Here is a 12,527-nt window from a genome sequence, read left to right as displayed (position 1 = left end):
CCAGCACCAGCACCAGCACCAACACCAACACCAGCACCAGTATCACTGGGACAGCACCAACACCAACACCAGCACCAGCACCAATGCCAGCACCAGCACCGGCACCAGCACCAACACCAACACCAGCACCAGCACCAGCACCAACACCGGCACCGGCACCGGCACCGGCACCAGCACCGGCACCAGCACCAGCACCAACACCGGCACCCGCACCAGCACCTGCACCAGCACCAGCACCAGCACCAACACCGGCACCGGCACCGGCACCAGCACCAGCACCAGCATCACTGGGACAGCACCAGGAGGCTGTGACCCAGAAACAGGAAACTAGAACAGCTGAAACTCTGTTGGAAAATTATTAGTTACTGCTCCTCCGATTGCAGATTTTGTTGTAACTTTTGTTCCCATTACTTCTATAAATCAAACTGTACTTATTGCACATTTAACCTCGGTAAATTGCAGCTTTGACTCCCCCTAAACTGTTCTGCTACACTTTTGTTTGACTCCTGGACCATAGCTTCAGTTTAGTAGCTCTAGTTTATCGTCAGTGACAGATTTTCCATCTCCTGTATTTACGCTTCACATTTTGTACACTGTGTACCTGCATCTGCTCTTTTCTGTTTATTTTCAGGCCATGTGTGAATCTTTTGTCCTTTACTCTGTTTTGAGTCACCGTGTACTGTACCTTATTAATCAGGCAGTTCTTAAAAGCTGATTAGCAATGACACAAACCAAGGTAGATGTGACTGTGGGAGGAAGAAAGAGAAGAACAAGGAGACAATGGGAAAAAGCTTTTTCTAAAAAAAAAAATTAATCTGCGTGCAGCAATCAGTGCACCTCAGATATGGTAACTAAGCCAGCGAGTAGGTGCCCGACTAAACAGAGCATTTCCAGCAAAACACGCTGCAAGTCTCCGCCGTTCACCAGAAAGCGGCACATACACGGCGGAAATCGATAAGAGTGGGCCCCTATGGAGACGCAGCGAAAACAGCACACCGCAAAGAGAGATCGATTGTCCCCGAGGAGCCGCGTCTGAAAGCTCCTTCCTGTTATGTAGGCCTTCCTCCACAACTCCTCCTGCCTGCAAATGCGCCCAGCGCGGCTGCCGAGCGAGAGCGAGAGAGGGAGCGAGACGCCTCCTGGATCATCCACACAATCTGTGCATCACATTAACAGCACTTTGTCACATCGTCCTATTGGCTTTAAGGATAGCGGGTGAACAGGCTACGACAGGAGAACGGGCCACGACGGGAGAACGGGCCACGACGGGAGAACGGGTCACGACGGGAGAACGGGCCACGACGGGAGAACGGGTCACGACGGGAGAACGGGCCACGACGGGAGAACCCACGCTGGAGTGTGTTTAATGGTAAGCGGTTTGTTAGCGGGGGGTGTGAGGAGGAGGCATCACCTGCGTTTCCTTAAGGAAGGAGCAGGAAGCAGCATGAGGAGGATTAGGCCGTGTTCCTGCAGAGCCCAGGGAGCCGTGATTGGCTTTGTGCAGCCTGCTTCCATTCCAGTAAGTGCTGATGTAGCTCATCCCTCTGTTCTTGTCCACAAAGCCGCGCTTCTGTTGTTTTGTTGCCGTAAGTACCGCATTCACGCATTCAAATCCACGCGAGAGGGAGCGGCTCGGCGATAAAGGAGGAAGGTGCAGCGCTAGTGGGGAACACAAAACGAGCCACACAAACGCTGATGACGGCTTTTACCAGCGTCCCGTAGCTGACGCTGCTCTATAGCTGCGACTTATCGCTAATCAAAGCTTCCTTCTTCTCATATTTTGTTTGTGCACCTCAAAAATAAAAGCGTTGATGTGATCCTGAGCAATCTTCCTCGTTGAGTTTTATTTTCTCCCTGCATCCGTTGTCCATTATGATATTTGTACAGTAGCAGCTTCCACCCACAGGATCCACTCCCTGCTTCGCATGTGGGACGCCTCTGTGGACACACCGACGTTCAGCGCCAGCCTGAGCGGGAGGGTTTTCATTTGCAGCTATAATCAAAGTGAAATTGAAAAAGGCAGTTTAAAGTTTAAACCCAACTTCCCACACAAACTGCGTATTAATTACTCTGTGAGCGCTCAGACGACCAGAACAGCAGCTAGAACGTCTTCTCTACGTTCCTTTATGAAGTATTAAGACTCCATCACCGATCACCCTGAACCAGACTCTGTCAGCAACGAGAGCGAGTCGCCAGACAAGGATTTTCAATTTACTCTTGGTCTGACTATTTCAGAGTCGGACATTTGTTATGCAGCTCTTCATCTCTTCAGCTGCTGAATTCCCCCTGACAATTGTTTTTATCATGTCAAATGACTGGTGTCCTTTCACGTCAGTATAATTACTCCTCTCCATCACTTCCAGACTGTTCAGTATTCGGGGCTGCTCCTCTCTTTTCTGCAGCTCTTCCTTAAACCAGCATAAGGGACAGCTACGATTATTCAGCTGCAGTCTATGGATGATGTGATGGTCTGGGAATCCACAGGTTTCCTACTGTCTGTTCAGTATATAGATCAGCAAGACGTTTGTTTTTATCATCTCATGCAGCCATGGTGCTATTTTTAGCCTGCTGCCTCATCATCAGCAGGAGACTCGCATGAACATGGTTCAGAGACTGTGTTACAGTTCAGAGCAGCTAATATTAGCCAACACTGTTTTTATTCTACTGTATATGTCCGTGATTCGTATTCTGTGCGGCTTCTAATGAAATGAATGTCCTGCATCAGACTGCGAGACTACTGATGTGCAGCTTCTGCAGCATTAAATACAGCAGATGCACTGAAACTGTCGCGCTGCACAGACGGCCAGTAGGAATCTTCTAACAGAAATGGAATGTCTTTAATTCAACGCTGGACTTTCTCCTGCTATTAAAGATGATTATCACCAGCTGTCAAAACCCGACAGCTGGAGATAATCATAAACCATGAGACCTCCTTAGACAATATCAGTGTCGCTTCTGAATTTATCTAATAATGACTATGAGGATGTCGAGAGGAGAAAAAAAAGCTGCTCAAAAATCACATGATGCTGAGAGAAAAAATGTAATACAGAAGCTAAAAATACAGTTTTCTATAAAATGCTCTGAGTTTATAAAAGATACAAAATACTGAGGCTTTCGTTTCAGCCGTACAAGTGGATTTGTCAGACTGCCAAGGCTTTGTGCGGAAGATTTACCATTCTCAGGTGGAAATGGGAGATTATAGCGAGTGGAAATCCAGCTTTTTGCATTTCTCAGTACTGTTGAGCTTGTGTGTTACACCATGAAAGTAAGGCTGAGATCAGACTGAAGACTTTTCTTCCGGCTGGAAGAATGGTGTGACACTGGCAGGAGTCCACGCGTCCCTCTGTTTGACTAACAGCATCCGATTCAGATCCAGGTCAGTCCGAGGGGCGTGTGGCGCCGGTGCCTCTCAAAGCCTCCTGTGCATTGTATGAGACGTTCTGTCACTTTCTCTTCCTGCAGCGTGGCTGTAAAAAACATTTAAAGCCCCTCCCTTCATTCACATCCATGGGTATTATTGCTATTTCACTAAAATCTAAAACTTCCAATCAATTTCCTGCTAATTGATCAAAAAACATGGGAAACGTGTGAAAACCATTTCACAGCAATTACACGTTTCACAGTCTTCCTGGTTAAGCCTCCAGGAGCTGTGCACACCTGGACCCGCGCCCGTTATCCGGTACTTACTGACAGATTCCCTCCAGCTTCCATCAGATTGGACGGGCAGCCTCTGTGAAGCGCCGTCTCAGGCCTTTCCACAGATCAGTCTTAAATCTGGGCTTTAGCCGGGCCTCAGAACCAGGTTGGCTGCATCCTCTGGGTCATTGTCACGCTCTGAGATTAGCCGCTGCTCCGGTGTCAGGTCGTCTCCGGCTTCGCTCTGCCAGAGGCTGCAGAAGAGGCCCGTAGAGAGGTGGGACCGTGCGCTGACCCACTTCCTTCAGCCCACGATTAGACGCATTCTCTGCCATTTACAATACGATTCATGGCCGAGGCCGTTTAGGCTTCTCATACTTCAGATTCCACTTCCACAAACTAGACATTTTGAGTGTTCTTCTGTGTGTTTGTGCAATGATGCCTCCATGTCTGCGTACGCTGTTCCACTGTCATCGCGTCCACCCTCCCAAAGGGACGGTGGGATTGTCCAGATAAATCATCCATGGCTGGGCAGCTACAGCACGAGGCAGCGGGCAAAAACACAGCCAGGAAGGAGGGTCCGTGAAGGAGCACGACGGAAAAGCAAGAGCCACCGGAGCTGATGAACGGAAATAACCAGAAAAGTACCGGTCCTGCTGTTTTACCCAGTTGTACCTGCTCTGTGTTGCTGGATGTGGCCATGAAGCAATCAGAAGAAGGAGGAGAGCCCCGGCAGAGGAACAAAGAGTAGCAGACATCTGCCAGCTGCGCTGCGAGGCCGTCGCCAGGGCGCCTTAAATGTGTCATCAAGCCGGAGCCAGATGACTCCTCCTCCCACTACTCAGCCTCCAGTTGTTGCTCTCCTGCAGTAAAACCTGTTAATGCATGTAAATGCCCGTGTTTATTGGAGGCTGGAGGCCCTGGAGATGCGTGCATGTTGTTGCTGCGACGCTGTCCTCGGTCAAGGTGGCGCTACCTGCGATTTATGCCCCGGCACAGCAGGACGAGGAGCCCGTCTGGACAGATGTTCATTAAATCTTAAAGCCTGAACTTTTAAACCCGAGTGGAGTTGATGATTATGCTCTGTGCTGTAGTACTGGAGCGTTCTCGCTGCAGTCCGGCCTGAATGAAGGGGTGCAGAACTGAGCAACCCTCCAAATATTTACAGCCTCACACACGGTCGGATGAATGGACCAAAGCAGAGGTTCTGTAGAAAGGGAAATGGGTTCGTGGCTCACCGGACGGTCGACTGGTACACGAGGTCCTCGCGTCTGCGGTAGTCCTCCATGTGAGAGTAATTGGTATTAAACATAGCATCATAGGTGAAGATTTTCTGCTTGATGGTGCCTCCATCTGTGACCTGCAAAGCAAGAGAAGAGCACATGAATGCGGGCGTCGGGGACGACCCCCCCCCATCCCCTATCCCTGGAGGCACCAATGCGCGTGCTGTAGCCATCATGACAATGTGCTTTAAAAAGTACCAAAAGCAGGGGATTGAACCTGCCGACGCTGCCGCCGGCCCGGCGCCGCCCAGCACGCGCAGCCCGCGGTTGAGCCTTAATGAAGACTGACACAGCGCGGCGTTGCCTACGTGTCAGGCAGCCTGCTCTCTGCAGAGGTAATGGCGTGTGACGAGACGCTGGCGCGGACGGGGAGCGGATATTCAAAACACTGATCTGATGTATTTTTTTTTTTTTTTCCGGCCAGGGTTAGATGATGGAGGAGTCCTTCCCCTTTCTAATATTCACAGGAGTGTTAAAGTCACTTAGCATTTGAATGGCCGTGATTTCTCCTCTCCTCAGAAGCCACAGACAACCATAAAGGAAAAAGAGGCTGACAGGATTTTAATGGAGCCATTAATGCTGCTTTGAAGGGAGGAAATTGTTGGTGGGGCCGGGCTCCTTCTCTGCTTCTGTTTGCCGGTGGAGATGCTATCGTCCTGATCTAATCCCGTCACCGACGCTGATAAACAGCGTCAAAGCGCCTCATGATTAGCCTGTATAATGCGTAACATACACATTGTCTCACAAAGTGACGACGCTAAATTGTGTTTATATGAGCAAACAGCGGGTCCCTGTGAATGTGGGGTAACTCATATAACCTCCTGCCTGTAGAGAAAGCAAACTGCCTCAGGCTCCGTTTGCTAAGTGCTGCTGCACAGGGAGTTGACAAAGCTGAAAAAGCAAAGCAGCTTTGGGAAATAAATTACCTTTGTCACCTATAAGAGGGAGGTTTGGGATGTTTTAAAAGTCCAATATGTTTACTGGAAGTTTCACATATGTCACGTGGCTCTGCAGAGAAAAGCCCCGCGGTCCCTCGAGTCCCGGGGCTCGTTTTAAGGGCGTAGACGCCAAGCGAGGATGTGGCTGCAGCCTCCGAGCACGGAGACACGCGAGGGAAAGGTCAGACTCTAAAAGCAAAGGCATGTTGGAAAATTGTGCTTTTCAACCACCCGGACTCGTGTCACCACTGTAGTTACAGTAATGGGCCTTTTAGAAACAATCACCATAGGGAGCGGACGCGGCCGAGCGGCGCCTCCTGTGACAGCGGCTTCACGCGGCTCCGAGCGCTCGCGGTCCACGACGCCTGCAGCGTGTGGAGGAGGCGGCGGCTCATTTCCACCTGATTAACAGCTGCGTCACTAAGCTGGTGAAAGTAGCAGAAGCTACAGATGTTAGCGTTCATCACTGATGCTCACGTGTGGCATCAGCCTGCTGCAGGTTTAATCATTAAACAGGTCAAAGTGGACGAAGCAGCGCCACACGTCGACTCACCGGGACCCGTTGACCCGGAGCCGGCCCGGCGTTCGATCCGGCAGCAGCGGCTCCGTTGACCCGTTTCATCAGCTCAGGGCCGACGCTCGTTAGCGGCGAATAAACAGCGTTCACTACAAATGCTAAATGTTCTGCACGCTGGCTCCATGTGCAGCATCCAGCGCCATCAGCGCCTCAGCATCAGCGCCTCAGCATCAGCGCCTGGAGGAGGATGTTCACAGCCCTCGCGAGGTCAAAGAGGACGCAGCGCTTACACAACAGCCGCCCGTCATGCGAGTCGGGAGCTCGACTCCGCTCCAGCGGTGACCTTCCCACTGCGATACCTTTCTTCTGTTCGGTCTTTGAAAAGTGCGGCGCGGAGCTCATTGCTAAACAGGCGCCTTCCGCAATGTTTCACTTCATTGACAGCAAGCAAAAACCTTCTCCCGTCGCCAGAGCGCTAATGTGCCTGGAAATCATATTAGCAAGAAGCGCTGAACAAAGACAAAGCAGCTCCACTTAAATGTCAGAAACTATCTCGGAAAAAAAGATTATGTGAACTTCCAGCGAAGACAAGTTAAAAGCGAGGGTATTTGTGGATTAACATTTGAAAGGGAGTTTGTAGTTTTTACTCATTACTTCAATAATTAATTCTGATAAGATGCATTTTCTTGCCCAGGACTGAACGTGACATTTAGATTGTATCGACCAAGTGATAATGACAGGAAACACATCGCTGTTAACTTCAGTGGTTCGTGAGACGTTCAGGTGGAGCCGATAACAACCACGGGCCTGCTCATCCACACCCACACAGGTGCGTTCTGCCTGGAACTGTTCATCTCGTGGCACCTATTCTATATTTATCCTCCTTAACGTCACCTCTTAATTATTCGTCCCGACCCGTCGACCTCCGTGTAACAAACCTGAGCGACTGTGAGGATCACGGCGTCTCGTCTTATTCCCACAGGGGACGTGTTTATTAACGGGAATAACAGAACAGGAGACGGCTGCACAGGAAGGAGCCCAGCACAGGATTAGTGGACTAGACGGGGCAGTGCCCTTGGGCAAGGCACAGATGCCCAGTGGTTCTGGAGGAAGCTGCTTCCGGGCCGGTCCATGCAGTGATGCTGCTCTCTGGGCTCAGGTTGGGACCGGTTTGTGGGGGGAGCTGACGCCTCCTCCACAGCCTGTCTGGGGTGAGGCTATTTATAGACTGCAGCTGCATCAGCAGCCACTGGAGGAATTTCAGAACACACTTCAGGCCAACTGTGGGATATTCAACCTGAATCCTGCTTCATAATTTCAGCCAGTGATTCACTACAGCGAGTCTTTTTATAGGACGCTCCTGCTGGTTGGGATGAGAGGAGACGTGACGTCACACGCGCTGAGCGCTAACATGATCTTCACATGGTGTCGTATAAATAGACGTCCAGATTCGCCTTTTGATTTCTGCTATAATCTGAATTTACAGCTCTTGGAAAACACGGACACCAGTGCGGCTCTCAAATAAAGCCCTAATGAGATTTATTTCCATTCATGTCCTCATTTCAATACTTAGAAAGGCGGCGACAAAGGAGACGATCACAGCATTGTCATGGAGCAGCTTGGCACTTCCCTTCATATCCGTGCTAATTTGCTTAATAATATTATCGAACAAAGTGTCTTTCTGAAACAGGACAGAAGCTTTGGGAGACATTGTCTTACTTGTAAAAATGGTCTAATTGCCGTATGGAAGAACGGAATTAATAAAAAACCAAGGCCTAAACGGAGCCTCGAATCACCTCCATGCAGTCATCAGGTTTCTGTTTCCTTTAGTAGCCATGCTCTCTGCTCTCCTGCAGGTGGCTGTTGTTGGTTCTTCTTCTGTGGTGTCGCTCCAACCAGTCGGGGCAGATGGTTCTGGAGACAAACCCACCTACAGTAACCGGTCCCTCCTTCTGCAACAACATTCAGTTGTGTGTTGTTATCCTGTTTTTCCATCAGCACCGTTTGGAAAAAGGCTCATCAAAAAAAAAAAAAAAACTTGATTCATGTGCATGAGATGACACTTTTTTGAAATATAAATGAAAACATCATAAACCCCGTAAAGATCAGAGCCCTTTGATTCAAATCAAAGACACAACAAGCTGCTGCATCTTTAACTAAACGCACAGAGGTGTGAGCTACAGTGGGGGAACAACAAAACACGCCGTGCCCCGGTGAGATACGAGATGAAATTCACTGTCACCGCTTTTATTGAGCTCAAAGCATGATATACTGGGGACAATACGGAAAAACGCCGGGCGAAAGCGCCGCTCCCAGAAAAAACGCGCAATAAAACAAGGAAAATACGAGGCGGCGGCGAGAGCGCGCAGTGTTTTACCTTTATTGGTCTGCAGCACTTAGTGCTGTCAGGTGTAACTAAGGGGCGTCCGTACTGTACCCGCATGCACGTACCCGCATGCACGGGGCCGGCGCATGCTGCGCTCCCCCACCGGCTGCAGAGCCACACAGGAGCGGCTAAGGGGATGTCACGCTTCGCCCCCCCCCCCCCCCCCGTCTGCAGCCCATTCACCCGACGGAGCACACGGCGCTGCACGGGACCTCCGATGGCGAGTCAGGCTCACGTAAACGCATGCTGGACGGGCAGCAGACTGCAGGGATCCAACAGGCTGCCCTCAGACCAGCTCTAAACGAGCCCCGCGTCCACACAGAACCCGAAACCAGCGTCCGTGCATCTCTGTCAGCGCCGCGCGGCCCAGCTCCGCCGCCAGGCGCTTCTCATTCCAATGTTACACAGCACAAACAGGTTGCGATTGGCTGCTGCTGGAGCTGCCAGATTACATGGAGGGATTAGAGCCGGGCTCCATGAAAACTGTGCCACCAACAGGAAGAGACCAGCTGCATTCAGCTGCACCCCGGAGCGGCCCGGGTGAGGGTCCCACACAGCCGGGGTCGGAACGCAGGCAGTTAAGCGTTATGCAAGCGCGTCATCCAAAGCCATCGCAGAGAGGGTTATTACGGCTGTCAGTCTGAGGAGACGGGCTGTCTGCGAGCTGACAGTCGCGAGGTGAGGAGATCAAAGCGGCTCAGACTTGTTGAGGACTGTGGGTTTTATATAGCTACTATAGACAGTGGAGCGGGGCTGAGCACGCGCAGCCACAGCGGTGAAAATGAGAAGTTTGAGGAACGTGTGGAACATTGCAGTGTTTGTGATTAAAAGCTGAAGTGGTGTTAGAGATTAGAAAAACGAGGGCGGCTGCTGGGGCACTTCATATTCCAAGAGTGGCTCCAGAAAATCAAGACAAGGAATCACTCATCTACCTTAACAATTACGGCTGAACACACACTCACACACACACGCGCACGTGCACGTGCGGTGGAGCTGATTAGGCGACAATGGAGACCGGCGGCAGAGTGGGTCTGAGCCGTTCTCTGCATCTCACGAGTGCCATGAGTGCAAATGGCGGCGCAGCTGAAAGTGACTGTTCACGCACAGGAAATGCCACTCGTGAATAAATTAGCAGGCAGCGTCGCAGCTCAGGCACTGGCGTCTGTGTGGAAAAGTCCTTTACTTCATCACAGCAACTTTCAAAAAGCAGCAACGCAAGCGTGGGTTGGCAAACTTCAGCAATTAGCAGCACATTATGTAATAGGAGGACGATAACTACAGATCAGAGGACGAGTAAGAAGATGCGGAACCTTCTGCTAAACGCTGTTATCAGCGCATTGAAGGGAACATGCGTGCAGACATGCAGCCACATAACGTGTCTCCATTTACTGTATGCAAATGACTTGGAAGCTGCGAATGAGTCCACGCAACATAGAAGCTGCGTGTAATTAAGAGGCCGAGCGTGAGTGGAGGATGCTGAACGTGGGGGAGGCGCTGCCTGGGTCTGGAGGAGGGGAGTGAGTAACAGCGTCCGCTGCCTCAGCCGCTCACACTGACACGAACACATAATTGTGGAGTGGAACTTGTCAGAGCTGATCAGCAGCCGTAGCCGCTAACGCGTGGGGATTGTGTGTGTGTGTGTGTGTGTGTGTGTGTGGAAGCTCTCCCCTGGGCAAGCGTGTGATTGGCCAACAGGCCGGCGAGAGGCCCCCCGCTGTGAGTGACCTGCTGCCGTGGCAACCAGCACCACAGGTACCGGCTGAAGGAAGTTCAACAATTTTGGTTTATGATATAATTAATGATGCGGCTTCGCCCATAAAACCTGTGTTTGACAACATTTCCTTGGCACAGCACAGATGGGCTCCAGTTCACGAAGACACACAAGTTGGGAAACAGATGGTCTTAAAAGACATTAAGGCCACTGCGGACATGACGAGTCTGCATATGTTTGCAGCTTCACAAATTCTCTTCCCTCTTTTCTTCCTTCTTTATCCTCCAGATTACGGCATCCGCCATCTGCATCTCGCTGCTTGATGGATATATGGGAAGCGCCGTTCAAAGCATAAATCATAAAGCAGGTTGTGTTCGCACAACAGAATGCTGAATTTGGCAGAATGCTAAAACAGACAAAAGGTTTTTGTTTTCTTCATAAATTTTATGAGTGACTTTATTATGATAAAGCATCTCTGCCTTCATGCTGTGGGAATATTTATCACGGGAGGAGTCCTCTGACAGAAATTGGTTGAAAGCAGAAATTCTCATCGGGATTACAGCGCAGGACAAACTTAAAAGGTTAAAGCTACATCCAAGCGAATGATGGATTTCACCCACGTCAGCGGCGCTTCCTGTGCGAAGGAGCCCCTCGTACATTCAGCTCAACGGCTTTTCATTTAGTTTCTGATTCGCTCACCTGAGGGATGAAGCGTTAAGACAGTTTATGAAGGATTAATGCACAAATTTCCAACTTATCCTTTATATTTCCCATGCAAATCCACCGAATATGTATTGGAATTGGGTCGAAGCATTTATCTGTCTGTACAGCACAGGACTCATTTCATGCTGAAATACAAATTTCTAATCCTTAATGTGGCACGGGCCCGTTTTCCATTTTTAATAAGACATGCATGAGTTAAAGCGGGGACGCAGACAGTGGTTCACATTATTTACTCTAAATGCTCGTTTCCAGGGTGACTTTGTCTCCGCATTCAACTGCGCTAAGTACTGAGCAACACAAATTCTAATTTAATATTAAATGCCTCCTTTTTTGCTCATTTACTGCACACGACTAATCTCGTGTTCCACCGCTTTATCTTTTTGTCTCGATGCGTCTGCGGCGCCGACAGGATTTGACAGGAGCGCGATGCCCTCATCGCGTTGGACCCAACACAACTTTGCAGGGGCCACGATGGCGCGACACCATCGAGCTCCCTGCGTCTCCTTCTGCTCGCTGGCCTCCATGTTGTGCCGTTTGCCGCGTTCGCTCACCTCGCGTCACCGAGTCACTGCCGAAATGAAGTCTCACGGCGGCCGCGTGCGCCGAGCGCCGCGTGTAATTAATACAGGGCGCGGTAAACACTTCCTGTTATGCAAAACAACAATAGTCGAGGAGAGGAATCCAATCATAACAGAAATAAAAGGTCAAAGAGGAGGGTAGTGCAGGGAATGATATATAGAGTACACAACGTCGCCATATCATGCACTCGCAGCAGAAGCCAATTATTTGCTGAAGTGCTATAAATAAAACTGAGCCATTCGCAACCGTGTAACCCCCAAATACATAAACACATTAAATCATTCATACTTGAGAGCCTGAGATAAATTCCAGCCAAGTCATTTAAATTAAGACTTACTGCTCATATCATAATGGTATTAGCACTAATCATTATATTCTGAAATGATTGCCCTGTGGGATTGTTGACACCAACTCCGCAGACATAAAAGCGTCTTCAGCCTGATGACAGTTCAATTTCCAAAACAGCGCATTTGTTCCACATTTACCTGGCGCGGCATCGTACCTGAGAGAAAAACACCACAATGTTTGCTGGTGTGATTGATATGATGCATATAAACTCTGGGATGGTAAATGGAACTTTATTCCTAAATTTAAGCCACATTTGTAGTGACCTGAATCCCATTAGAGATCAAAGCCTCATATCTGTGGATGTATCACAATGAGCACATGATTAGCCTTTTAGCAAGTAGCAAACTTCCACAGCAGCTCAGGCTGGTGAGAGCAGGAGTGGGTCCATCTAACTGCTGAGTTTCCA

General features: G+C 49.9%; 1 protein-coding gene across 10 annotated transcripts in view; it reads right to left on the bottom strand.

Annotated features, from left to right (window-relative positions):
- igsf21a (immunoglobin superfamily, member 21a) overlaps window positions 1-12,527 on the bottom strand; it is a 148,585-nt gene that overhangs the window by 47,477 nt on the left and 88,581 nt on the right. For 9 of the 10 annotated variants that reach the window (XM_055508707.1, XM_041070803.2, XM_055508708.1 and 6 more), the window contains one exon: window positions 4,875-4,996. In XM_055508707.1, coding sequence (XP_055364682.1) covers window positions 4,875-4,996 — 122 coding nt within the window. Of the gene's footprint in view, window positions 1-4,874; window positions 4,997-8,170; window positions 8,288-12,527 lie in introns of those variants that run through there. The other variant, XM_041070804.2, reaches the window with a different exon arrangement.

The sequence above is a fragment of the Betta splendens genome, chromosome 5 (assembly GCF_900634795.4).
Source record: "Betta splendens chromosome 5, fBetSpl5.4, whole genome shotgun sequence".
Taxonomy (NCBI): domain Eukaryota; kingdom Metazoa; phylum Chordata; class Actinopteri; order Anabantiformes; family Osphronemidae; genus Betta; species Betta splendens.
This window is presented reverse-complemented; position numbering and strand designations above follow the sequence as displayed.